The 25,553-nt window shown below is 48.3% G+C and overlaps 1 protein-coding gene across 1 annotated transcript; it reads left to right on the top strand.

The window, feature by feature from the left end:
- Window positions 1-5,123: 5,123 nt before the first annotated feature.
- On the top strand, window positions 5,124-8,225 carry LOC129490664 (peptidyl-prolyl cis-trans isomerase A-like). Its single transcript, XM_055294496.2, has 4 exons — window positions 5,124-5,217; window positions 6,583-6,593; window positions 6,743-6,825; window positions 7,556-8,225. The coding sequence occupies exons 1-4, from the start codon at window positions 5,124-5,126 to the stop codon at window positions 8,067-8,069; spliced, it is 702 nt and encodes a 233-aa protein (XP_055150471.1). The 3' UTR covers window positions 8,070-8,225.
- The last annotated feature ends 17,328 nt before the right edge of the window (window positions 8,226-25,553 follow it).

The following is a 25,553-nucleotide window of genomic DNA, read 5'->3' as shown; positions in this document are numbered from 1 at the left end:
ATTCAAAAACTCTCAGCTGGCCTCCCACCAACTTCTGATCTGCTTGTCTCTGTGCAAACCACGGAAGTACTGTGGCGTATTCAGAGGGACCACCTGTCTGGAAGACCAGACTTCCCGAACTGCAACACGAGGAATACAGAATCAAGAAGGCGCACAAAGGCAGGGCTTGGGCCCCGAGGCATGTGCATCAGTCATGACCTCTAGTGGCAAGTGACCGAAATCCCAACCCAACTAGGCCCTGAAAAAAGAGGGAACTTGTGAATGCCCCCAGGTGAGAGGTGGCTTTAGGCATAGCTGTATCCAGGCACAGAAATACAGTCAAGACTCCCTGCTTCTGCTATCCTGGACTTTCTTTTCCTTCTGTTGGCCTTATTCTTAGGCAAGCCTGCTCCCTGCAGTGCTGCCTTCTCAGCCCAGTCTTGCCATCCTGTTACAGGAAAGGGGCTCTGATCCAGACCCCAAAAGGAGAGGGTTCTTAGATCTCGCACAAGAAAGAGTTCAGGTCGAGTCTGTAAAGTGAAAACAAGTTTATTAAGAAAACAGAAAAATAAAAGACGGCCGGGGGCAGTGGCTCACAACTGTAATCGCAACACTTTCGGAGACCGAGGTGGGGTGATCACTTGAGGCCAGGAGTTCAAGACCACCCTGACGAACATGGGGAAAACCGTCTCTACTAAAAATACGAAAATTAGCCAGGAGTGGTGGCATGCACCTATAATCCCAGGTATTCAGGAGGCTGAGGCACAAGAATCACTTGAACCTGGGAAGCAGAGGTTGCAGTGAGCCAAAGTCACGCCACTGCACTCCAGCCTCGGCAATAGAGTGAGATTCTGTCTCAAAACAAACAAGCAAACAAAACACTGGAAGTCTTGTGTGCTGCTGGTGGGAGTGCAAAATGGTGCAGCTGCTGTGGAAAACAGTATGGTGCTTCCTCAATAAATTAAAGCAGAATTACCATATGATCCAGCAATTCCACTTCTGGGTATATAACCAAAAGAATGCAAGCAGGGTCTCAAAGAGATATTTGTACACCACATGTGTATCGGCATTATTTACAATAGCCAAAAGGTAGACGCATTCACGTGTTCATTGATGAATGAATGAATGAAATGTGGTCTCATCTATACAACGGAAGATGATTCAGCCTTAAAAAGGAAGGAAGCTGGACATGGTGGCACTCACCTGTAATCCCAGCTACTCAGGAGGCTGAGGCAGGAGGACCCCTACAGCCTAGGGATTCAAGGCTTCAGTGAGCTATGACTGTACCACTGCACTCCAACCGGGACAGCAGAGCAAGACCTCATCTCTAAGACAAAAAAAAAAAAAAAAAGGAAGGAAGGAAGGACATCCTGACACATGCTATGATATGGATGAAACTTGAGGACATATGCTAAATGAAATAGGTCAATCGCACACAAAACAATACTGTATAATTCTATTTGTTTATTTATTCCTTTATTTATTTTGAGACAGAGTCTCACTCTGTTGCCCAGGCTGGAGTGCAGGGGCGTGATCTTGGCTCACTGCAACCTCGGCCTCCTGGGTTCCAGCGATTCTCCTGCCCCAGTCTCCTGAGTAGCTGGGATTACAGGTCCACGCCACCATGCCCAGCTAACTTTTGTATTTTTAGTTGAGACGGGGTTTCACTATGTTGGTCAGGCTGGCCTCAAACTCCCGACCTCAGGTGATCCACCCACCTCGGCCTCCCAAAGTGCTGGGATTACAGGCATGAGCCACTGCACCCAGCCTGTATAGTTCAATTTATATGAGATATCTAGAGCAGTCAGACTCATAGAGACAGAAAGTTGAATGGTGGTTGCCAGGGGCTGGGGAGGAGGAATGGGGAGCTGTTGTTTAATGGGGACAAAGTTTAAGTGTGGCCAGATGACAAAGTTCTGGAGATGGATGGTGGCGACGGTTGCACAAGAATGTGAATATGTTTAACGCGACTGAACTGTACACTTAAAAGTGGTGCTGGTCTAGTGCAGTGGCTCACACCTGTAATCCCAGCATTTTGGGAGGTTAAGGCAGGAGGATCACTTGAGGACAGTTCAAGACCAGCCTAAGCAACATAGCAAGACTCCATCTCTACATATCATTTAAAAATAAGCCAGGCATGGTGGCACGTGCCTGTAGTCCCACCTACTCAGGTGGCTGAGGTGGGAGAATCTCTTGAGCTCAAGAATTGGAGGCTTCAGTGAGTATGATTGCACTACTGCACTCCAGCCTAGGCAACAGAGTGAGACCCTGCCTTAAAATAAGTAAATACATAATATAAATAAACATTTATTATATTTATATTTATTTTTTTATGGTGCAGATGATAAACTTCCTGTTATGTGTCTTTTACTACAGTTTTAAAGAAAAGACTAGAAGATGGGGCAAAGGGAGAAACCAGGGACTTGTTCCTGCTCTCTCTCCCTCTGGGTAAAGCCTCTGGCGGTGGCTCCTCCACAGTCACAGCCCCTGCTGCACAATCCCTCCCTCCGTGGTCCCAGCTCCCTGTGGTCAGCCCCTGCCACGGCTCCGCCCCCAACCCCATGGCCCAGATCCTTGGCTCCAGGAAATCCACTTCCCCCTGGGTCTTACCAACCCTAGGGGTGGTTGCGGCTTCCTGCGTTGCTAATCTCTGGCTTGCCTCATTTTACCCTTTCTGTTTCTTAACTCCCTACTATACCTGGGTAACCAACAAGTTCACTCTGAAATACCCAGAGTGGTTTTTTTCCTGACTGGGCCTCGTGCATTACACACCTTCATGAATGGCTCTCCGGCAGAAGCCCATCTTAGCCCAGTGCCCAGTGTGGGCAAAGGAGTCCCCGGTAGCCCTGACTGGCTGGGGAACACGGTAGGGGGCCCAACAGAAGCCTGAATGCTTGGCTACCTCTGATGCAATCTGCTTAACCCAGAACCAAGCTGCTGTCCTCGCTCAAATCCGAGGCAGCCAGCCAGGCCTCTCAGCCTCCCTGGCAGGTGGGGACACACATAGCAGGCACTCCACAGGTGCAGAGGAGAAATCAAAGAGAATTCACAAGCACCCTTCGAATGGTGTGGTTCTGTCAGTAGCTGCGGCGTTTCGTTACTTATACCTGCCAGCGGTAGCTGCACCCCGAGCCTGGGCTGAGCCCCCATCCCTGGTTTTGCCCTAGGCTGGCTTTGGGAACTCCCTGGGAAGTTGTCCCAGGACTCTTTAAATTCTCCTACTTTTCCTCAGATTGCCTGAAGATCTGCAATCCGGAGCTCATCTCCCTCCTGCCTCCGGAACCCCCCAAGCTGTCCCCTCATCGGGGACAGCCTTTCGCCAAAGCCTGGAAAGAGAAAATAAAATAAAACTTGCTTGCTCCCCAGGTGGGCCAAGGCCTGGCCTGATTCCTGAGGCTTTGGACTGATAGGCAGATAGCACTCAGAGCCGCCAGCCACCATAGCACAGCCCAAATGCAGAGACAGAGAGGCAAAGGTGAGGAGGGGGCCCCCTGGAGATTACCAACGCCAGCCCCCAGCCCATACAGGAGGAGCCAAGCTCAGAGAGGGGAGGCGGTGGCCCAAGGTCACACAGCCTGTTGGATAGTCGGGGCAGGATGGTATTGGGGACTGACAGTTTTGCTTTCACCAGGCTGTGCAGTGAATCTGTCATTGTCCTCCCTCACTTCAGGGGACCCCTACATTTGACCCAGGATCCCCTCCTGGCTGCCCTGTGCTGGGGTGTCCAGCCTGCTCCCTGGACCCCCTTCAACATCCCCAGGCTGACTTTGGTGGGCTGCATTCCCTTTCATATCAGCCGGCTTATGAGTGGCAAGCAACAGAGTTGGATTGTTAATTAGATAGAAGGCAACTGACAGGGTACTAGGGAGTCCACACACTTGCATTTGGGAAAGGCATGGCTGCCCCGAGACAACATGGTCCACGTGACCACCACCACCGGAAGGAGTGCCCAGGAAGAGCAGACATCTCTGATTGGCTGAGCTCAGGTCACATGCTCAGGCTGCAAGGCATGCTGGGAATGGAAGACCTCGTGTTTTCAGTTACTAGAGTGGGAGGTGTCCCCACTGCTCACCAAGATGCTTAAGGAGGGGCTTTAGGAATGCCTAGGACAGGGCTTCAGATGTCAGACTACAAAAACAGATGATCTGTGTCCTCCAAGCTTGGGATTCAAAATCCAGGCTGCCTCCTCATATACACTAGGTCCCACCCCCCATTCATTCTGCACCCCCAACCTTGTGAGCCCACAGCTCAGAAATTCAGGGGTATCTCCACCATCACCCTGCACCAGCGCCTTCTTGGGAAGAAGCTGGCTATCACTGATGTCCTTCTGTGAGTCCCCAGCTCAGCATCTGTGCTGCAGAGGGGCAGCTGGCCCCAAGGTGGCTCTGATCATTCCAGGAGCAGGAGTCCCCTGTGGTGTTTAGTGGGGGCAGAGCCAGGAAAATAAGCCAGCCTTAGGCCGGGTGCTGTGGCTCACGCCTGTAATCCCAGCACTTTGGGAGGCCGAGGCGGGTGGATTACTTGAGGTCAGGAGCTCGAGATCAGCCTGGCTCACATGCTGAAACCCCATCTCTACTAAAAATACAAAAATTAGTCAAGCCTGGTGGCGGGCACCTGTAATCCCAGCTACTCGGGAGGCTGAGGCAGAAGAATCACGTGAACTCCAGAGGTGGAGGTTGCAGTGAGCTGAAATCACGCCGCTGCACACCAGCCTGGGTGACAGAGTGAAACTCCGTCTCCAAAAAAAAAAAAAAAAAAATTCTGCTGCTGTTGGGGCTGAGTCCTCTAGAACCCAAAGGCCACAGATCCAAACTCAGCAGGTGTCTGAACCTTGCTGGTCCACGTCCATGGTCATTACTGTCTGCCAGGTGGATCTCAGGACTCATCCTTGACATCTTGGGCCAGAGTGTCTCCCTGTTTACCCAGATGGTGTGGAATGAAGCTGTGCTGACACAGATGATGTGGACCCAGGAAGAGGAGCCGTCCTGGGGATAAAGCTTTCATCACAGAAAGCAAAGCAGGGATAGGAAGAAACCCTCATGACACTAAACTCACTAAATGAAACTCATGCTGGCACCCACTCTGCCTGTGGCCTTTCAGTCACATAAGCCAGGAAATCTCCTATAATGTCTGAGCCAGAGTGAATGCAAACAGCTGAACATATTTTGATGAATGTGGCTGTGTCTTTGCGGTTCCTATCAAATGTCATTCCCATGCACCGCCGTGCTCCCTGGGGAGGTATTGGGCCAATGGTCATAGGGGAACAGCTGTTCCACCCCCTTGGGCTTCTTTCTTAGAAACTCATCATATCCCGATGGACATTCAAAACGTTATCTTTTTACAAATCTATATCGAGCTTCTCTGGGTGTCCTTTGGAATTTACACAGTAGGATGTCCCAGAGAAATGGCCGCTAGGCCTTTATTCCCTTGTGTAACCTGAATATATTTGGCTGTTCTCATGGACCAGTCCTTGCAATGTATACCCATGTAAATCTTTCATATCAGCTTCATCAAAAGGGAGGCCCAGGGGCTTTAGACAAATCCTTTCATGGAAATTTCCTGAAAATCCTCACCGGACATCTCTTTCTCTCTATATATTTCCCACTACTGGCATCTACTAAAATAGCTCTATAGCTTATTCACGCAGCACCCTGGCTACCATTTATTTCTCCCACCTCCTCTCTGAGCCCCTCAATCCACCCTGGATTTCTGAATTTCTGCCCTGTGACTCTCCTTCTAATATGTCCTCCTTCCATTGTTCTTATCCTTGAGAATTAGCTCTTTCTTAAAGAATAGTAAATCAGGATCTCATTTGTGCTCTCAATCCATGCATACCACCTCACACATTCAAACACACACTCACACATACACACATACTTACACATGCACACATTCAAAGCTCACATACACGTTTATATATCCTACACATTCACACATGCACTTACACAGATTCACACAAGTGTAAACACACATATACACAATGCACGTTCAAACATATGTGTGCCCATTATGTGCACATATTCAAACATACATGTATCCATTATATGCACACATTCAAACATACATGCTATTCATTGCAAGGACTGGTGCATGAGAACAGCCAGATAGATTACGTGTGGTTTGAATGTGTGCATTCCATTATAGCAGCCGCCTTGGACTAAGACACACACTCACAGTTATGTATCCTTACACTCACATAGACACACATCCTACTGACATTCAGACACACACACAAGCATTTTCCCTTCCTCTCAGGGGCTTCTAGCAATGCCACCAAACCCCATCAGGCTGGCTTCATATATCACATACTTTTGCTCATGCACTCACACAGACTCACACAAATGCACACACATGTACACACAACGCATACATTCAAACACATATGTACTCATTATGTGCACATTTTCAAATGTACCTGTATCCATTATACACATTTCCTCCCAGAAGGTGGGGAGTTTGGCATCCCAGTGTAGCCAGCCCCTAGGTGTCAACACTCCTTCTCCAGCCCCTGGGATCTGTGCCCAGTTAAGGAGGAAGATGTTGCATACAGCTGTCCTTTCCCTGGTGGGGGCTGTCAGCCCATGGGATATTTCTTGCTTTCAGATCTGAAAAAGGTACAGGGTCATCCCTGCTCCTAGATTTCTGAAAAGTCCCTGAGTGGTCATGAAATCTGTCCTATTCATGGTGAGTCTGTGAAACGCCAGAGAATGGGAGGAGAGGCCATCCAGTAATGCTGCTGCTGATGCCCCTGCTACCCTGGTAGCATGCTGGGGTCATGGTGACTCCCTTTAGCCCCAACAGGCTCCTGGAGGATGTCCGTCTGTCTCCACGCCCTGGCACTGGCTTGTAGAGGTTGCCTTCAGAGCTTGGATACACCTGCGTCATTCCCAACTCCCCAGGCCTGCCCACTCCATTTTAGTCATTGATCCTGGGGGCTGCTGGAAGGGTCCCCCAGCTGGTGACTCTAACAGTGAGAATTCAGGACCAACTCCATTCTGCAACAAAATCCTGGTTTACTCAGCCATTCTTGCTTCCAAGGGGTTCTAACAAGCACCTGGCCCACCATGTCTGAATGTCCAGACTTAGCTCAACCACTACCAATGGGTGGGCCTCCAGACTTAGCTTAACCACTTCCAATGGGTGGGCCCCCTTCTGTTGAGATGCTCTTTAACAAATGAAGGCCAGCCACACTCCTCTGGGCAGTGAGACTGTCCACCTCAGAAATGGAGGCATTGGCCAGACACGGTGGCTCATGCCTGTAATCCCAACACTTTGGGAGGCCCAGGAGGGAGGATCCTCGCTTGAGACCAGGAGTTTGAGAACAGTCTGGGCAACAAAGCCAGATCCCATCTCTACAAAAAAAATAATAATAATAATAAATTAACCAAGCATGGAGGCACACACCTCTAGTCCCAGCTACTCAGGAGTTTGAGGCAGGAGGATCGCTTGAGGTCAGGTGTTCAAGGCTGCTGCAATGAGCTATGATTGTGCCACTGAACTCCAGCCTGGGTGACAGAGTGAGACCCTATTTCTTAAAAAAGAGAAAGAGAGGCTTTGCAGTAACCGCCGCCACCAGGAGCTCTGTACTATCAGCCACGGTCAACCCCACCGTGTTCTTCGACATTGCTGTTATCGACGAGCCCTTGGGCCGCGTCTCCTTCAAGCTGTTTGCAGACAAGTTTCCAAAGACAGCAGAAAACTTTCATGCTCTCAGCACTGGAGAGAAAGGATATGGTTATAAAGGTCCCTGCTTTTACAGCATTATTCCAGGGTTTATGTGTCAGGGCAGTGACTTCACACACCTTAATGGCACCGGTGGCAAATCCATCTACAGGGAGAAATTTGATGATGAGAACTTCATCCTAAAGCATACAGGTCCTGGCATCTTGTCCATGGCAAATGCTGGACTCAACACAAATGCTTCCCAGTTTTTCATCTGCTCTGCCAAGACTGAGTGGTTGGATGGCAAGCATGTGGTCTTTGGCAAGGTGAAAGAAGGCATGAATATTGTGGAGGCCATGGAGTGCTTTGGGTCCAGTAATGGCAAGACCAGCAAGAAGATCACCATTGCTGACTGCAGACAACTCTAATAAGTTTGACTTCTGTTTTATCTTAACCACCAGACCATTCCTTCTGTAGCTCAGGAGAGCACCCTTCCACCGCATTTGCTCGCAGTATCCTAGAATCTTTGTGGTCTCGCTGCAGTTCCCTTTGGGTTCCATGTTCTCCTTGTTCCCTTCCGTGCCTAGCTGGATTACAGAGTTAAGTTTATGATTGTGAAATAAAAACTAAACAAAAAAAAAAAAATAGAAAGAGAGAGAAAGGAAGGTGTTGGCCCCCAGGACAGGAAAACCCCCAATATGGGATCTTACAGACATTCATCTACTAGTGCTTCTCTGCCATGGGCCCACCCATCAACGTGAGGACTCAAGGAGACCTCAAGCCCTTCCTCCTGCTCTTGGTGCACTATGCCTGGTGCACTTCTCAAGTCCTTGCTAACAGTGGTCTCAAACATTTCCCCCAGCAAACTCACCACAACTGGCACATCCCAAGGAGAGCTCACGGATAGGACCACAGTGTCTGCCAATGGCATCCTTTCTCCATCAAGAAATGACTCCAAGTTCTTAAGAAATGGGACACCTCTCAAGGTAATGCTAAAAATTCCTTTCCAGCCTTTAACTTCATGAAGCTTTTTGACTTCCTTGGTTTAATGAATGTATGTGAAAATCTGGTCCTCCAAATCTGTGCATCCTCCCAAAAATAGTAATTCCGATCACGGCGTGTTTTTCACAGTGTCGTCCCTTTGACACGGGTGCTATTTTAAGCCTCATGAATTCCTTCAGTAACATAACATTCAACAGTTAGGTGGTACCTGTGGCACCCACCACCAGGCCTGGCACAAAATAAGCCCTCGAGAGATAATTTCTTGGCTGACAAAATGAAGTACAGTGTGGCGTTCTCTTGGCTCTGCAATTACTGCGATGCAATTCTGACGCCAGGCACTTGGAGTTAACATCAGACTCCACAGGTTTAAGAGCATGGTTCCCAGCAAGACCGCCCTCATTTCAGAGGCCAGTTCAGGGGTCACCAAGACACATGCACTTCTGACCAACTGGCCACCAATCTGGGAGGGGAAGAGGTTTCATGATCCTCCTCGGATCAATAATTTGCTAAAATGACTCAATTCAGGTAAGTTCTATATTTGCAATTACAGTTTTATTATAGAGAGTACAAATCAGGACAAGCCAAACAAAGAGACACATAGGGCAAGACCTGGGGGGTGGGGGGTGTGGAGTCTCAAATGCACACCTCTCCCCATAGAATCTGGCACACCTCTATGTTCATCAACCAGGGTGCTCCCCCAAGCCTCAGTGTCCAGAGTTTTTACTGGGGTTTTATCATAGACATTATTAATTGAATAACTGGCCATGTGACTGAACTCAGTCTCCAGCCTCCCACCCTACCCCACCCCACAGACTGGGCTGATATCACCTGGCTCAAAGTTCCAACCCTGTAATCACACGATTGGACTTCCTGGCATGGCCAGCTCCCATCCCAAGTCACCTCATTAACATAAACTCAGGTGTGGGCAATCTGTGTGAATAACACACACTCCTATCACTCAGGAAATTCGAAGAACTTAGACGCTTCCTTTCAGAAACCAGGAAAATTCTTTATTCTAGAACAAAATTTTAATTATACAACAGCTCAGATCTTGGGCGATTATTTTATTTTGTTGAGTTGGGGTCTTGCCCTGTTGCCCAGGCTGGAGTGCAGCTGTGTAATCGTGGCTTACTGTAGCCTCGACCTCCCAGACTCCAGCCATCCTCCCGCCTCAGCCTTCTGCATAGCTGGGACTACAGTTGCAAGCCACACACCCAGACTGGCTAATTTTTTTTTTTTTTTTGGTAGAAATGGGGTCTCACTGTGTTGCTCAGGCCGGTCTCTAGCTCCTGGGCTCAAACAATCCTACTGCCTTGGCCTCCCAAAGTGCTGAGATTATAGGTGTGAGCCACTGCACCCAGCTTTGGGCGATTACATTAATAAGTGGCTCAACTGAACACAACAGCTGAGTTCCAAAATTCTGATGGTCACTCCCTAAAGGTAATCCAAATTAATCCCATGGGACCCATTTCCAATGTGGCATCACCTTCAAAGACATATACCCATTAAATAAAAACTACCAAATGATATCTGATGAATGAATGCTTATGGCTTTCAATTAAGATTACATATTAGGCTGGGTGCGGTAGCCCATGCTGTAATCCCAGCACTTTGGGAGGCCAAGGAGGGCGGATTGCCAGAGCTCAAGAGTTCCAGATCAGCCTGACCAACATGGTGAAACCCCATCTCTACTAAAAACACAAAAATTAGCCAGGCATGGTGGCGTGTGCCTATAGTCCCACCTACTAGGGAGGCTAAGGGGGAAGGATCACTCGAACCCAAGAAATGGAGGTTGCAGTGATGCCACTGCACTCCAGCCTGGGTGACAGAGCGAGACTCCATCTCAAAAAAAAAAAAAAAATGAAATAGGGGCAGGGTGAGGTGGTTCATAACTGTAGTCGCAGCACTTTGGGAGGCCAAGACAGGAGAATTGCTTGAGGCCAGGAGTTCAACACCAGCCTGGGCAACATAGTGAGACCCCTATCTCTATGAAAAATTTAAAAATTAGCTGGGCATGGTGGTGCACACCTGTAGTCCCAGTTACTTGGGAGGCTGAGGTGGGAGGATTGCTTGCACCCAGGAGGTCAAGGCTGCAGTGAGCTGTGTACTGCTGCACTCCAGCCTGGGTGATGGAACAAGACCCTGTCTCAAAAAAAAAAAAGAAAGAAAGAATGTCTTTTCCAGCAACTTGGATGAAACTGGAGGCCATTATCCTTAGTGAAGTAACTCAGGAACAGAAAACCAAATACTGCATGTTCTCACCAATAAGTGGGAGCTAAGCTATGGGTACTCAAAGACGTGCAGAGTCGGGACATTGGAGACTCAGAAAGGGGATGATGGTAATGGGTGACGATGAGAAACTACTTATTGGGTACAAAGTACACTATTCAGGTGACAGAGGCTCTAAAATCCTAGGCTTCACCACCATACAATTCTTCCACGTCCCCAAAACCCACTTGTACCCCTCAAGCTACTGAAATGAAAAAAAACTTAAAAATAAATTTTTGGCCGGGTGCTGTGGCTCACGCCTGTAATCCTAGCACTTTGGGAGGCCAAGGCTGGCGGATCACCTGGGGTCAGGAGTTTGAGACCAGCCTGGCCAACATGGTGAAACCCTGCCTCTACTAAAAATACAAAACTTAGCCAGGCATGGTGGCACAGGTCTGTAATTTCAGCTACTGTGGAGGCTGAGGCAGGAGAATCGCTTGAACCTGGGAAGAGGAGGTTGCAGAGAGCCAGGATCGCACCACTTCACTCCTGCATGGTCAACAGAGTGAGACTCCATCTCAAAAATAAATAAATAAATTTTTTTGAGACACAGTCTTGCTCTGTTTCCTAAGTTGAAGGGCAACAGTGCTATACGGCTTACTGCAGCCTCAACCTCCTGTGCTCAAGTGATCCTCCCACCTCAGCCTCCTGAATAGCTTGGATTACAGGCTCGTGCCATCATACCTGGCTAATTTTTGTAATTTTTGCAGGGATGGGGTCTTATTATGTTGCCTAGGGTGGTCTTAAACTCCAGGCTCACGTGACCCTCCTGCCTCGGCCTCCCAGGTAGCTGGGACTACAGGCACGCACTACCACACCTGGCTAATTTTTTATTTGTTATAGAGATGGGGTGTCATTATATCGCCCAGGCTGGTCTCAAACTCCTGGCCTCAATCAATCCTCCCACCTCAGTCTCCCAAAGGGCTGGGATTACAGGCGTGAGCCACCACGCCCAGCCACTATTTTTTCTTTTTAAAAAAATTTTTGGCTGGGCGTGGTAGCTCACGCCTGTAATCCCAGCCTTTTGAGAGGCTGAGGCAGGTGAATCATGTGAGGTCAGGAGTTCCAGACCAGCCTGGCCAACATCGTAAAACCCCGTCTCTACTAAAAATACAAAAATTAGCCAGGCGTGGTGGCAGGCACCTATAATCCGAGCTACTCGGGAGGCTGAGGCAGGAGAATCACTTGAACCTAGGAGCAGAGGTTGCAGTGAGCCGAGATCGTGCCAATGCACTCCAGCCTGGGCATCAGAGTGAGACTCTCTCAATAAATAAATAAATAAAATTTAAAAAAACAAAAAGAAAAAAATAAATTGACAGAGCCACACAGAGTGTAAGAAACTAATCAGATCTATTCAGCTAGAAAACCAATTTTGCACAACTGTGTCCATTTTCCCCCCAAGGAGTTTCACACCTTGATGCAAATCGGGAGACTGTGGGAAAGTGGAATTTCATGTTAATTTGCATTTCTGACCGTGGAGGGATAGGTGAAATGTGTCTTCTTTTCTATGGCATAGATAAGACAGTGGCACTCTGAGAGACTCAAAAGGAAGTTTCCTCCCCCAAAAGCTATCCCCAACCTAACCGTTAAACAAAAATGGAGCATCTCAGAAGGACCTTGGTGGTGTCGTTGGAAGGTTGATCAAGAGGAATGATACCTGCAAGCTGTAATTGTGCTTACTTTCCCTGACATACAGTAGGTGCCCCATAAACCTCTGATGGCTGGATGAATTAACAAGTGAATGAGCTCTTTATTCAAGGGTCCTACTCCAAACCAGCATCCCTCAACCAGTCCTTCCATCACCACCTAGGTGAGGGGGGGTTTGTTGGTGGAAAAAAGGCAAGAATCAAATTTGCAAATTCTCCTTCTGGCTTCACAATAATTCATGCTCATCTGCATCTAATAAAATATGGAAGCAATTTTACAGGAACATTTTGTGCTTTAGCGATTCATTTAACTCTTTCCTCCAGGGGGCAAGTCGTATATCCTCATCCAGATATGTGGGAAGTTCCGTGAATAAATCTGCAGATATCTTAAGATGAGATGTTCCTCTCCCCGCTGGGAGCCCTGACTCTAGTGAAGGAAAGCTTGAAAGTGAACACCAACCGGGCTTATCCTGGCCCCCTCTCCTACCCATGGTTTCGTGCCCCTGTGTCTGTCCCACTGCCCAAGTGACCTGAAATTGCTAGAGGAGGTGAGTGCTGAAGTCAGCATCCTCAGAGCCAAGGACATTGTCCTCTAGAGCCAAGTTCACCCCTTTACTTGGCAGGACCTCCAAGAGATGAGCTGCTGTCCACCCCATCAGCCCTCAACACCAGGCCACCAGGAAGGACAGACGCTCAGGTGCCACAGCCGCTGCCACCATCCCCCCAGACACCAGGAACAGCCCCTTCACTGTTCCTGGCTGTGTCTGCCTCTATGAGCTGCCCCCAAACTCCTTGCAGATCTAAGAACTGATGAATAAAAATGAGTAACACCTGCCCCAAGCTGCCTAACTCCATTCACGTCCTGATTTTCTGGGTCACCAATTTTTTTTAATTAAACTTTTCATTTTCAGATGATTGTAGATTCACATGCGGTTGTAAGAAATAATACAGAGAGAGCTCATGAACTCCCTTACCTGGTTTCCCCCAATGGTAGCATCTTGCAAAACTATAGTACAATATTGGGCCACCAATTTTCTTTTTCTTTTTTTTTTTTTTTTGAGCCCAAGTCTCACTCTGTCACCCAGGCTGGAGTGCAGTAGCGCAATCTCAGCTCACTGCAACCTCCACCTCCCAGGTTCTAGCAGTTCTCCTGCCTCAGCCTCCCAGGTAGCTGGGATTACAGGTGCCTGCTCCCATGCCCAGCTAATGTTTTTGCATTTTTAGTAGAGACGGGGTTTCACCACGTTGGCCAGGCTGGTTTCAAACTCCTGACCTCAGGTGATCTGCCCTCCTTGGCCTTCTGAAGTGCTAGGATTACAGGCATGAGTCACCGCGCCCGGCCCAATTTTTTTTTTCTTTTTTTAGGAGGCAGGGCCTCTCTCTGTCACCCACACTGGAGTGCAGTGGCACAACCATAGCTCACTGCAACCCCTACCTCCTAGGCTCAAGCAATCCTCCCCAGCTTCAGCCTTCCAGGTAGCTGGGACTACAGGTGCACACCACCATGCTCAGCTAATTTGTTAAAATTTTTTATAGAGATGGGGTCTTGCTATGTTGCCCAGGCTGGTCTCAAACTCCTGGCCTCAAGCGATCCTCCCACCTTGGCTTCCCAAAGTGTTGGGATTACATGAGCCACCATGCCTAGCTGGTCAGCAATTTTTTTTTAATGTAATATCCTGTCCCTATTTTATAAAATTTGATAGGAAGTTTATTTTCACCAAACTGAAATTCTTGACCCCATCTGCCCACTCCAAAATCCACTTAACTTGTTTACCCGGTATTTCCCATCTGGATAAAGGGTACTCATTTCCCAGGTCCCAGCCCCACATTCAGGAGTGATTCCTCCCTCTTCCCTGCATTCTCCCACCCAAATCCAAAATATCAGCCAGTCTTACAGATTCTAGCCAAAAAGCCCTGAATTCACCCATTTCTCACATCGTCTTCCACGACGACCCTGACATTACCCACCAGCCCTGACCTTCAGCAGAACTGCCTGTGTAACTTCTAAGGCTCAGTAAAAAATGAACACAGGGAGCCCCCTGCTCCAAAAGACTAGCCTGGGCAACATAGTGAGACCCCATCTCTACGAAAAAATTATTTCAATTAACTGGGCTTGGTGGCCGCACCTGTAGTCCCAGCTACTCAGGAGGCTGAGGCAGGAGGATCGCTTGAGCCCAGGGGCTTGAGGCTGCAGTGAGTTGTGATCACGCCATTGCAGTCCAGCTTGGGCAACAGAGAAAGAGACCCCATCTCTAAAAAAATTAAAATAAAAGAATTCAATATGGTAGCACCCAAGCATGAATCCAGTCCAGGGATTAATGCTTCTAAGTGCAGGGCTCTGTGGATTGCACAGGCCCCACACACATGAAGCCGGCCCTGCCCCTCCAAGACCACCAGGAACACACTGACAGCTGAACAAAGTGGGTTTATTGATGCGATGCAAGAAGCGTGCACAGATCGTGGAAAACCCTAGGACATCTCTGTAAGGATGTATTTAGGATTCATGCTGGGGTTGTATGTTTTGGAGAATAGCTCAAGGAAGCAAGGCTTTGCTCTGGATTGCATGCTGCTAAGAACCAGGTCATTCCACAATTGAGTATCTTTTTTTATTTGATATATTATTATTTTTTTTTTGAGATGGAGTCTCACTCTGTCGCCTAGGCTAGAATGCAGTGGCTCAATCTCAGCTGACTGCAACCTCCGCCTCCTGGGTTCAAGCGATTCTCCTGCCTCAGCCTCCCAAGTAGCTGGGACTACAGGCACCTGCCACCACACCCAGCTATTTTTTTGTATTTTTAGTAGAGACGGGGTTTCACCATGTTAGCCAGGATGGTCTCAATCTCCTGACCTCGTGATCCACCCACCTCAGCCTCCCAAAGTACTGGGATTACAGGTGTGAGCCACCGCGTCTGGCCTTTTTTCTTTTTTTTTTTAATTTAATTTTATTCTACGTTCCGGGGATACATGTGCAGAAAGTGCATGTTTGTTACCTAGGTAAACATGTGCCATGGTGGTTTTCTGCACCTATCAACCCATTGGTATTAAGCCCCGCATGCATTAGCTGTCTATCCTGGTTCTCTCCCTTCCCCACCCACCCCTGCAACAGGTCCCAGTGTGTGATGTTCCCCTCCCTGTGTCCATGTGTTCTCATTGTTCAACTCCCACTTATAAGTCAGAAATGCGGTGTCTGGTTTTCTGCTCCTGCATTAGTTTGTTGAGGATAATGGCTTCCAGCTTCATCCATGTCCCTGCAAAGGACAGGATCTCATTCCTTTTCATGGCTGTGTAGTATTTCATGGTGTATATGTACCACATTTTCTTTATCCAGTCTACCATTGATGGGCATTTGGGCTGATTCCATGTCTTTGCTATTGTGAATAGTGCTGCAATGAACACATGTGTGCATGTATCTTTATAATAGAATGATTTCTATTTCTGTGGGAATATACCCAGTAACAGGATCGCTGAGTCAAATGGTATTTCTGGTTCTAGGTATTTGAGGAATCTCCACCCTTCTTCCACAATGGTTGAACTAATTTACATTCCCACCAACAGTGTAAAAGCATTCCTATTTCTCCACAGCCTCACCACCATCTGTTGTTTCTTTACCTTTTTTTTTTTTTCTAAGACAGAGTTTCACTCTTGTTGCCCAGGCTGGAGTGCAATGGCACGATCTTGGCTCACTGCAACCTCCACCTCCTGGGTTCAAGTGATTCTCCTGCCTCAGCCTCCCAAGTAGCTGGGATTACAGGCATGCACCACCACGTCCGGCTAATTTTTGTATTTTTAATAGAGACGGGGTTTCTCCATGTTGGTCAGGCTGGTCTCTAACTACTGACCTCAAGTGATCCTCCTGCCTTGGCCTCCCAAAGTGCTGGGATTACAGGTGTGAGCCACCACGACCGGCCGTTTCTTTACTTTTTAATAATCACCATTCTGACTGGCGTGAGATGGTATCCACAATTGAGTATCTTGATCTATTTTTTTTTTTTTTTTTTGAGACTGGGTCTTTCTCTGTTGCCCAGGCTGGAATGCAGTGACACAATTATAGCTCACGGCAGGCTCAACCTCCTGGGCTCAAGCGACCCTCCTGCCTCGGCCTCCCAGAGCACTGGGATTACAGTCGTGAGCCACCACCCCTGACCATCTTGATTATTCTCATCTAGAAGGTGAGAAGAATGGAGCAAGGCTAGAATTGTGATTTTTTTTTTTTTTTTTTTTTGAGACAGAGTCTCACTCCGTTGCTCAGACTGGAGTGCAGTGGCACGATCTCAGCTCACTGCAACCTCCATCTCCTGGGTTCAAGCGATTCTCCCACCTCGGCCTCCCTAGTAGCAGGGATTACAGGTGTGCACCACCACGCCAGGCTGATTTTTGTGTTTTTAGTAGAAACAGGTTTCACCATGTTGACCAGGCTGGTTTCAAGCTCCTGACCTCAAGTGATCCACCCTCCTTGGCCTCCCAAGGTGCTGGGATTACAGGCATGAGCCACCGCGCCCTGGCTCATTTTTACTTTTTTGAGACAGGGTCTCATTCTGTCACCCAGGCTGGAGTGCAGAGGCATGATCACGGCTCACTGCAGCCCCTTGACTTCCTGGGCTCAAGCAGTCCTCTCACCTCAACCTCCCAAGTAGCTGGGACTATAGACGCATGCCGCCATGACCGGCTAATTTTTTGTATTTTTTGTAGAGATAGGGTCTCACCATGTTGCTTAGGCTTGATTGATTTTTTTTAAAAAAGAAAAATTCAAAGACCCAGTCTCTCCTGTCAGCCACGATGGAGCATGTTTGGTTAATACTATGGTTCAGACACTGTCCCCATGTTATCGGTTTTCAGACATGATTTAAGGGGGGTGTCTGACTACTGTTTTGATTCATCATGGCCACAGAGTGGCCTTGCCTGACATCGATGATCTGTGAAATCATTTACATCTAACAGGAGAATACCCAGGCCCAGCTGTGAAAGTCCACGAGACTGTGACACTTTTCTCTTTCTCACCATCATCCCTGGCCCAGCTTCCTGCAGTGGCCCCGTCCCCCACCTCCCAACTTTGGCCTAATCTCCATATAGCAGCCAGCATGATCTGTTCTATCAGCAATGAGACCATGCCAGTTCTCTTTATAAATTACCAGTACCTTCTGTTGCAGATTGAATTGTGCCTCCCAAAAAGATACGGTCAAGTCCTGACCTCTAATATCTGTGAATGTGACCTTATTTGGAAATAGGGTCTTTACAGAGATAATTAAGTTAAAGATCGTGAGATGATATAATATTGGATTTGAGCCCTACATCCAAGGATCGGTGTTTTTTGTTGTTGTTGTTGTTGTTTGCGGTTTTTTTCGTTTTTTGTTTTTTGTTTTTTGACAGAGTCTTGCTGTGTCACCCTGGCTGGGGAGTGCAGCAGCGTGATCTCGGCCCACTGCAACCTCTGCCTCCTGGGTTCAAGCAATTCTCCTGCCTCAGCCTCCCGAGTAGCTGGGATTACAGGCACCTGCCACCATACCCAGCTAATTTTTTTTATTTTTAGTAGAGATGGGGTTTTGCTAAGTTGGCCAGGCTGGTCTCGAACTCCTGGCCTCAGGTGATCCGCCTGCCTCGGCCTCCCAAAGTGCTGGGATTACAGGCATGAGCCATTGCACCTGGCCTAGTGTCTTTTAAGAAGAGAAGATGGTCCGGGTGCAGGACCTGAGATGCCCCTGACACCAGGCACCCACAGGGGCCTTCTGGGGCCAGCCTTGGGCCACAGTCCACCTTCCTGCAGCCACAGACCCTGGGGCTGCTGAGTGCAGGGGACAAGGGATATTTTTCTCTGTTTTCTGGCACTTTGTTATAACATTAGCATTTCATTGTGTCAGTAAACAATCCCAGGATGCAAAAGTGAAGAGAGTGTATCAAGAAATCTACTTTCTAAGCCAAATGTTGTGTCTTGCACCTGTGGTCCCAGCTACATGGGAGGCTGAGGTGGGAGGATCACTTGAGCCCAGGAGATTGAGGCTGCAATGAGCTAGGATCACACCACTGCATTCCAGCCTGAGTAACGGAGTGAGACCCTGTCTATTAAAAAAATGTTTTTTATTTACAAATTACAAAAAGGAGGCTGGGCACAGAGGCTCACACCTGTAATTCTTGCACTTTGGGAGACCAAGGCAAGACGATCTCTTGAGCCCAGGAATTTGAGACCAGCCTGGGCAACATAGCAAGACCCCATCTCTACCCTCCCAAAAATACAAAAATTAGCCAGGCATGATGGCACACACCTACAGTCCCAGCTACTCAGGAGGCTGAGGTGGGAGGATCACCTGAGCCCAGGAAATCAAGGCTGCGGTGAACCATGATCATGCGACTACACTCTAGCCTAAATGACACAGCAAGACCCTGTTGAAAAGAAATAAATAAAAATAAAATTTTAAAAGGAAATTAAATTTCTAAAAAGGAAAGGGAGTGATTATAGTGAATTAGAATCAGAAAAGAGGGCAGGGTGCGATGGCTCACAACCTGTAATCTCAGCACTTTGGGAGGCTGAGACAGGAGCATCAGTTGAAGCCAGGAGTTCAAGATCAGCCTGGGCAACATCGCAAGACCCCGTCTCTACAATTAAAAAAAAAAATAGCCAGGCATGGTGGTGCACACCTGTAGTCCCTTGCTACTTCGGAGGCTGAAGTGGGAGGATCATTTGAGCCCAGGAGGTGGAGACTGCAGTGAGCCATGACCATGCCACTGGGCGACAGAGCCTCCTGAGTAGCTGTCTCAAAAAAAAAAAAAAAAAAAAAAAAGCATCAGGAAAGAGAACATGAGAATCTGAGCATGGTGGCTCATGTCTGTAATCCCAGCACTTTGGGAGGCAGAGGTAGGTGGATTTCCTGAGGTCAGGAGTTCGAGACCAACCTGGCCAACATGGTGAGACCCCATCTCTACTAAAATTACAAAATTAGCTGGGTGTGGTGGCAGACACCTGGAATCCCAGCTACTTGGGAGGCTGAGGAAGGAGAATTGCTTGAACTTGGGAGGCGGAGGTTGCAGTGAGCCGAGATCACACCACTGCACTCCAGTCTGGGCGACAAGAGTGAAACTCCATCTCAAAAAAAAAAAAAGAGAGAGAGAACATAAGCAACGCCCAGGAAGAAACTGGAGATGGGCAAGGTTGAAAATGAGTGAGAAAAGGGAAAATAAACTTCTCCACCAAGCAAGCCGGAGCTCGGGCCTGGAAGGGAAACTGCCCATAAGGGCCCCGCGACCTCCAGTCCTCCCCTCTCCTCCTGCTGGAGAAGACAAGACCTTGTGGTCAGTACAGGCTTAGGATTCATACATCAGCAGTGATTTTCTATTTTCAAGTTCAAAAAAGGAAAAGAAAATAGAATAACTCTGGTTTCTTTGGCAACCCTCTTCTTCTCCATGGTCCTCTCGGCCCCTAGAATGCTGTAAACGGAGTTTATGGTTGCAACTGGACTTCTCTTTCAAGCCTTAGGGGATTGTGTTTGCGTTTGTTGCTAGGTAGCGCTGAAGGTGAGATTGTGGGTCGAGAGCAGCCTCTGCCCCCAGAGGCATCAGATGCAGCTGGTTCGATGCCAATGGGAGGAACTTTTAGATAAATGATTCCATCTGCCCTGTCCATAGAAACAACGATTTGGGAAAAACATCTACCAGCTTGTTGTAGATGTGAATGAAGTTCTTTCTCAAATCTCACAATTAGGCCGGGCACGGTGGCTCACGTCTGTAATCCCAGCACTTTGGGAGGCTGAAGCGGGCAAATCAGCTGAGGTCAGGAGTTTGAGACCAGCCTGGCCTACCTGGTGAAACTCCATCTCTACTAAAAATACAAAAATTAGCTGGGTGTGGTGGCGGGCGCCTGTAATCCCAGCTATTCAGAAGGCTGAGACGGGAGAATCACTTGAACCTGGAAGGCGGACATTGCAGTGAGCCGAGATCGCACCACTGCACTCCAGCCTGGGTGACAGAGCAAGACTCTCTCTCAAAAAAAAAAAACAAAGAAAAGAAAAAAAAAATCTCACAATTAGCACCTGCCCTAAGAAGTCAGCATCCAAGAAAGCAAGATATGACTCACGAACCCTTCCTGGGGTTAGAATTAAGCGCCCTCCTGCCACCTCTCTTATTTTTTTTACTTTTATTTTTTTAAGTTCAGGGGTACAAGTGCAAGTTTGTTATGTAGGTAAATGTGTGTCATGGGGGTTTGTTGTACAGATTATTTTATCACCCAGGTATTAAGCCTAGTACCCATTAGTTATTTTTCCTGATCCTGTCCCTCCTCCCACCCTCCACCAACCAGTGGACCCCAGTGTGTGTTGTTCTCCACTTTGTGTCCCTGTGTTCTCATCATTTAGCTCCCACTTATAAGTGAGAACATGTGGTATTTGGCTTTCTTTCCCATACTAGTTTGCTGAGGATAATGGCCTCCAGCTCCATCCATGTCCCTGTAAAGGACATGATCTCATGCTTTTTTATGACTGCATAGTATTCCATGATGTATATATACCACATTTCCTTTATCCAGTCTATCATTGATAGGTGTTTAGGTTGATTCTGTCATATAAGAGATGTTTTACTATTTTTTTTTTCTTTTTGAAACACAATCTCACTCTGTAACCCAGGCTGGAGTGCAGTGGTGCGATCTTGGCTCACTGCAAGCTCCACCTCCTGGGTTCAAGTGATTCTCCCACCTCAGCCTCCCGAGTAGCTCATATTACAGGCATGCACCACCACACCCAGCTAATTTTTGTATTTTTAGTAGAGACGGGGTTTCCCCATGTTGGCCAGGCTGGTCTTGACCTCCTGACCTCAGGTAATTTGCCCACCTTGGCCTCCCAAAGTGTTGAGATTACAGCATGAGCCACTGTGCCCAGCTGGATGTTTTACTATTTATAAAACAGTTTTGCAAACTTGGCTTTCACTACAGTCTCTAGGGCGAAAACTCACTCATGAATCTTTCCTCACATGACCCCAGCCCTGTGTGTGCGAGGGAAGAGGTTGCTGCGTGGAGATGGTCTGGTCTGGGGCCTGTTTGCTAGTACCTAGATCCCTGTGCCTCAGAGGGCTCACGTGTTTTTTGTATGTTCTGCTCTCCTTTGACCTAAGTTTCTACTGTACTTAAGCAGCAAGTGGGGACAATGTAGGGAGGATGGTACACAGGCCACACATGCCATTCCTTCTTGTCGGCCTCTGGGGCCAGCCCCTCCACTCTGCTCTCTTTTCTCTCAAGGGGCAGCCAGGCTGGCAGACCAGGCCATCCAGTCTTAGGCACTGGGCACCAGCATTGTTCCATCTCCCTCTCTTCCTCTCTGCTTGCATCCTCTGGGGCAGGTTTATTTGAACCATGAGCCTTTTGTCCCCAATCCCTGGACCTGAGGAAGAAGGGGGCTCTGCAGGATCAAGCTTGCATCACAGACTTTCAGCACTGGGATTTGGGACTCAAGGCTAGAGACACTTTCTTCCTTAGGGGCTGTATCCGGGAGGGGAAGATTCACGAGGCCAGATGAGGGCATTGCTGGATTTCCTAATGTATCAGTCAGGAAAGGTTAAGTTATGCTGCAGTAACAAATAGCTCCAAAAATCTCAGTGGAGGTATGGAGGGAAAGAAGTGGGAAAGGAAGGAAAGAAGAGGAGAAGGAAGGAAAGAAGAGGAGAAGAAAGGAAAGAAGGAAGGAAGAAAGGGAGGGAAGGAGGAAAGAGGAGGGAGGAAGGAAAAAAGGAAGGAGGGAAGGAGGGAGGAATAGAAGTAGGAAATAAAGGAAAGAAAACATAAAGGAGGAAAGAAAAGAAAAGAAAGAAAGAGAAAGAAAGAAAAGAGAGAGAAAGAAAGAAAGACAGAAGGAGGGAGGGAAGAAAAGGAAGGAAAGAAGGGAGGGAGGGAGGGAAGAAGGGGAGGAGGGGAGGAAGGAAGGTGGAGGGGAGGAAGAGAGGGAGGGAGGTGGGTTTCTTGCCACCATCACTGTCAACTGCAGATCAGCAGTGGTTTTTCTCCCTGTCCTCCCTATTCTAGGATCAGGACTAAAGGGGCCGCCCCAATCTAGAATGTGCTGGTCTCATGGCAGAGGGGAAGGGGTATGGTAGGATGAGAAAATGGCTCGTGAAGTTTCTGCTGTAACACAGCGTGGATCACCTCTGCTCCCATCTCACAGCTGAGCCCGACGTCAGCGGGCTGGGAGGTACATCTCTCAGCGACAGGCCTGTAGGGAGGTGACATTGTGATGATCAAACAGCCTGAGACATGGGACAAATAGACCTCGATTCTCTCCAGGCACTGAGAGCCTAACACATCCCGGAAACCCAGGAAATCGGGTCACACAGCTGGGCAGTGGTGATGCTGGTAGGGGACACTACCCTGGTGTCCCAGTGTGAGTTCCCCCAACAGCAGAGCCTGTGACAAGGATTGGGTGTGAAGGAAAGAGGGTTGTGATAGGCATTCTTTGCATTGCTCTAAAGGAATACCTGAGGCAGGGTCATTAATAAAGAAAAGCAGTTTAATGGGCTCATGATTCTGCAGGCTGTACAGGAAGCATGTCAGGAGTATCTGCTTCTTGGGGGGGCCTTGGGAAGCTTCCAATCATGGCAGATGGCAACAGGGAGCCAGAGGGTTCCATGGCGAGAGTGGGAGCAAGTGAGAGAGAAGGGGAAGGTCCCAGACTTTGTTTTTGCTTTTGTTTTTTTTTTGAGATGGAGTCTCAAAAAAAAAAATGGAGTCAGGAGTTCGAGACCAGCCTGGCCAACATGGTGAAACCCCATTTCTACTAAAAATACAAAAATTAGTCGGCTATGTTGGCAGGCACCTGTAATCCCAGCTACTCAGGAGACTGAGGCAGGAGAATCACTTGAACCCAGGAGGGAGAGGTTGCAGTGAGCCGAGATGGTACCATTGCACTCCAGCCTTGATGACAGAGCGAGACAAAAAAAAAAGTTAAAAGGGACAGAATTTCTAGAAGGTTCTAGAAGGATTCACCGCCTCCACACCCCCTGGTCTTCCTCTTCAGCCACTCAAGGCCGCCTGCCCACCTTCGGCACAAAGCTGCCACTTAACATTCATATCTGCTCCTTTTTAAGGCCAATTCACATCTTGTCTCACTTAGCAGGCATAATTTCCTTTTTGTGACTAAAAATTCCTCTTTTTTTACGAGTTTTTTTCCTCCTTCCTCTCAGCTTGTCATCGGTATTCTGTAAATAGCCCAAGGCAGAAAGCAATTAATTCACCTGCAAGAAACAGGGAATTCCTATGTAGAGATTAGACTTTTGCCCTCTTTTTTAACTAGAAAGTTCTATAGAGAGAACCACCTGGGCTTCATTTGTATAAAAATGACAGTGATTTTCCAAATTTCAGCTTCATCCCATGAAAAGGTCTGACATTTGTCCCCTGACTGTGAAAACTAAAGTTCTCACCTGCAAACGGAAGCCTGTCCTGTTTAAACTACAGTCTAATGAGAATGTCACATCCCGGTGGATTTTTCTACATAAAAAGGAGAGAAAACCTCAACTTTCCTCGTGGGAGCCTGAGAATACAGCTTTTTCTCTCTAAGCATTTTCCTCCAGTCTAGCTTTTTTTTTTTTCTTTTAGAGTTGGGTGTCTGGCTATGTTGCTCAGGCTGGTCTTGAACGCCTGGCCTCAAGTGACCCTCAAGTGCTGGGATTACAGGCATGAGCCACTGCGACCAGCTTTTTTTGTTTGTTTTTGAGACAGGGTCTTCCTCTGTTCACCCCGGTTGGAGTGCAGTGGTGCCATCATAGCTCACTGCAGCCTCGAACTCCTGGGCTCAAGCAATCCTCCCACCTCAGCCTCCCCAAGTGCTGGGACCACAGGCGTGAGTCACCACGCCCAGCCAGGTGTAGCTTAAATGAGAGTCACTCTGCCAAGAAATGGCCTGGCCAGAGCACTGACTCCTCTGCTTCTGAGGAGGTGCAGCCCACCTCTCCTTTCCCCACTGTCCCATACCCTCCCCTCTTGCCACCTTCAGCAGGTCATGGGCGGGGCAGGCAGCCCACCAATACTGCACGCATCTCTTCCCAGATGCCTATTCGGTGACACCAACTGCATGCATCTCTTCCCAAATGCCTATTCAGTGACACCATGTGGATGGCTTGGAGCCAGTGCGATGGGAGAATTCACATGGCAGAGTCAGCGGGTCAGGCGCAGTGGCTCATGCCTGTAATCCCAGCACTTTGGGAGGCCAAGGCGGGCAGATCACTCGAGGTCAGAAGTTCAAGACCAACCTGGCCAACATAGTGAAACCCTGTCTGTACTAAAAATACAAAACCAGGCGAGGTGGTGGGCGCCTGTATTCCCAGTTACTCAGAAGACTGAGGCAGGAGAATCACTTGAACTCGGGAGGTGGAGGTTGCAGTGAGCAGGCCACTGCACTCTAGCCTGGGCGAAAGAGGGAGAGTATCTCAAAAAAAAAAAAAAAAAAAAGTCAGCAGAATGCTACAAGTCGCTATTTTTGGAGTGAGAAGCGGGTACGGGTTTGCCAGCAGATCACTCTTCTGGGGAAGCTCTTTGGTGCAGACCACAAGGGACCACCTCTGAGGTTCAAGTGATCGTCCTGCCTCAGCCTCCCAAGCAGCTGGAATTACAGGTGCAAGCCACTGCACGCTGCTAATTTTTGTATTTTTGTAGAGACGGGGTCTCATGGTATTGGCCAGGCTGGTCTTGAACTCCTGGCCTCAGGTAGTCCTCCCACCTCCGCCTTCCAAAGTCCTGGGGTTACAGGCATGAGCCACCATACCCAGCCCCAGGAGGGCAATTATTACACAGTGACAGTGGAAGGAACAGACACAGCCGGTGGGTGGTGGGAAGATAAGAGCATTCACTCTGATGGCTTCTAATAACGTTAGAGATGTGAGCTTCAGCTGAGCAGAAGGGAGGGAGGGGAGGAAGCACAGGAGGTTTGAGGAGAGAGAGAGGAAGTATGAAATCGCTGTTGCAAACCTCCTGGGGGAATGTAGAGGGGTTGCCAGGCACCCCATTTAAGTCTGTGAAATTAAAGTGAAAGCCCA

This window comes from Symphalangus syndactylus, chromosome 9, assembly GCF_028878055.3.
Source record: "Symphalangus syndactylus isolate Jambi chromosome 9, NHGRI_mSymSyn1-v2.1_pri, whole genome shotgun sequence".
Classification (NCBI taxonomy): Eukaryota; Metazoa; Chordata; class Mammalia; order Primates; family Hylobatidae; genus Symphalangus; species Symphalangus syndactylus.
Note: the sequence above shows the minus strand (reverse complement) of the source record. Positions and strands in the feature narration are given on the sequence as shown.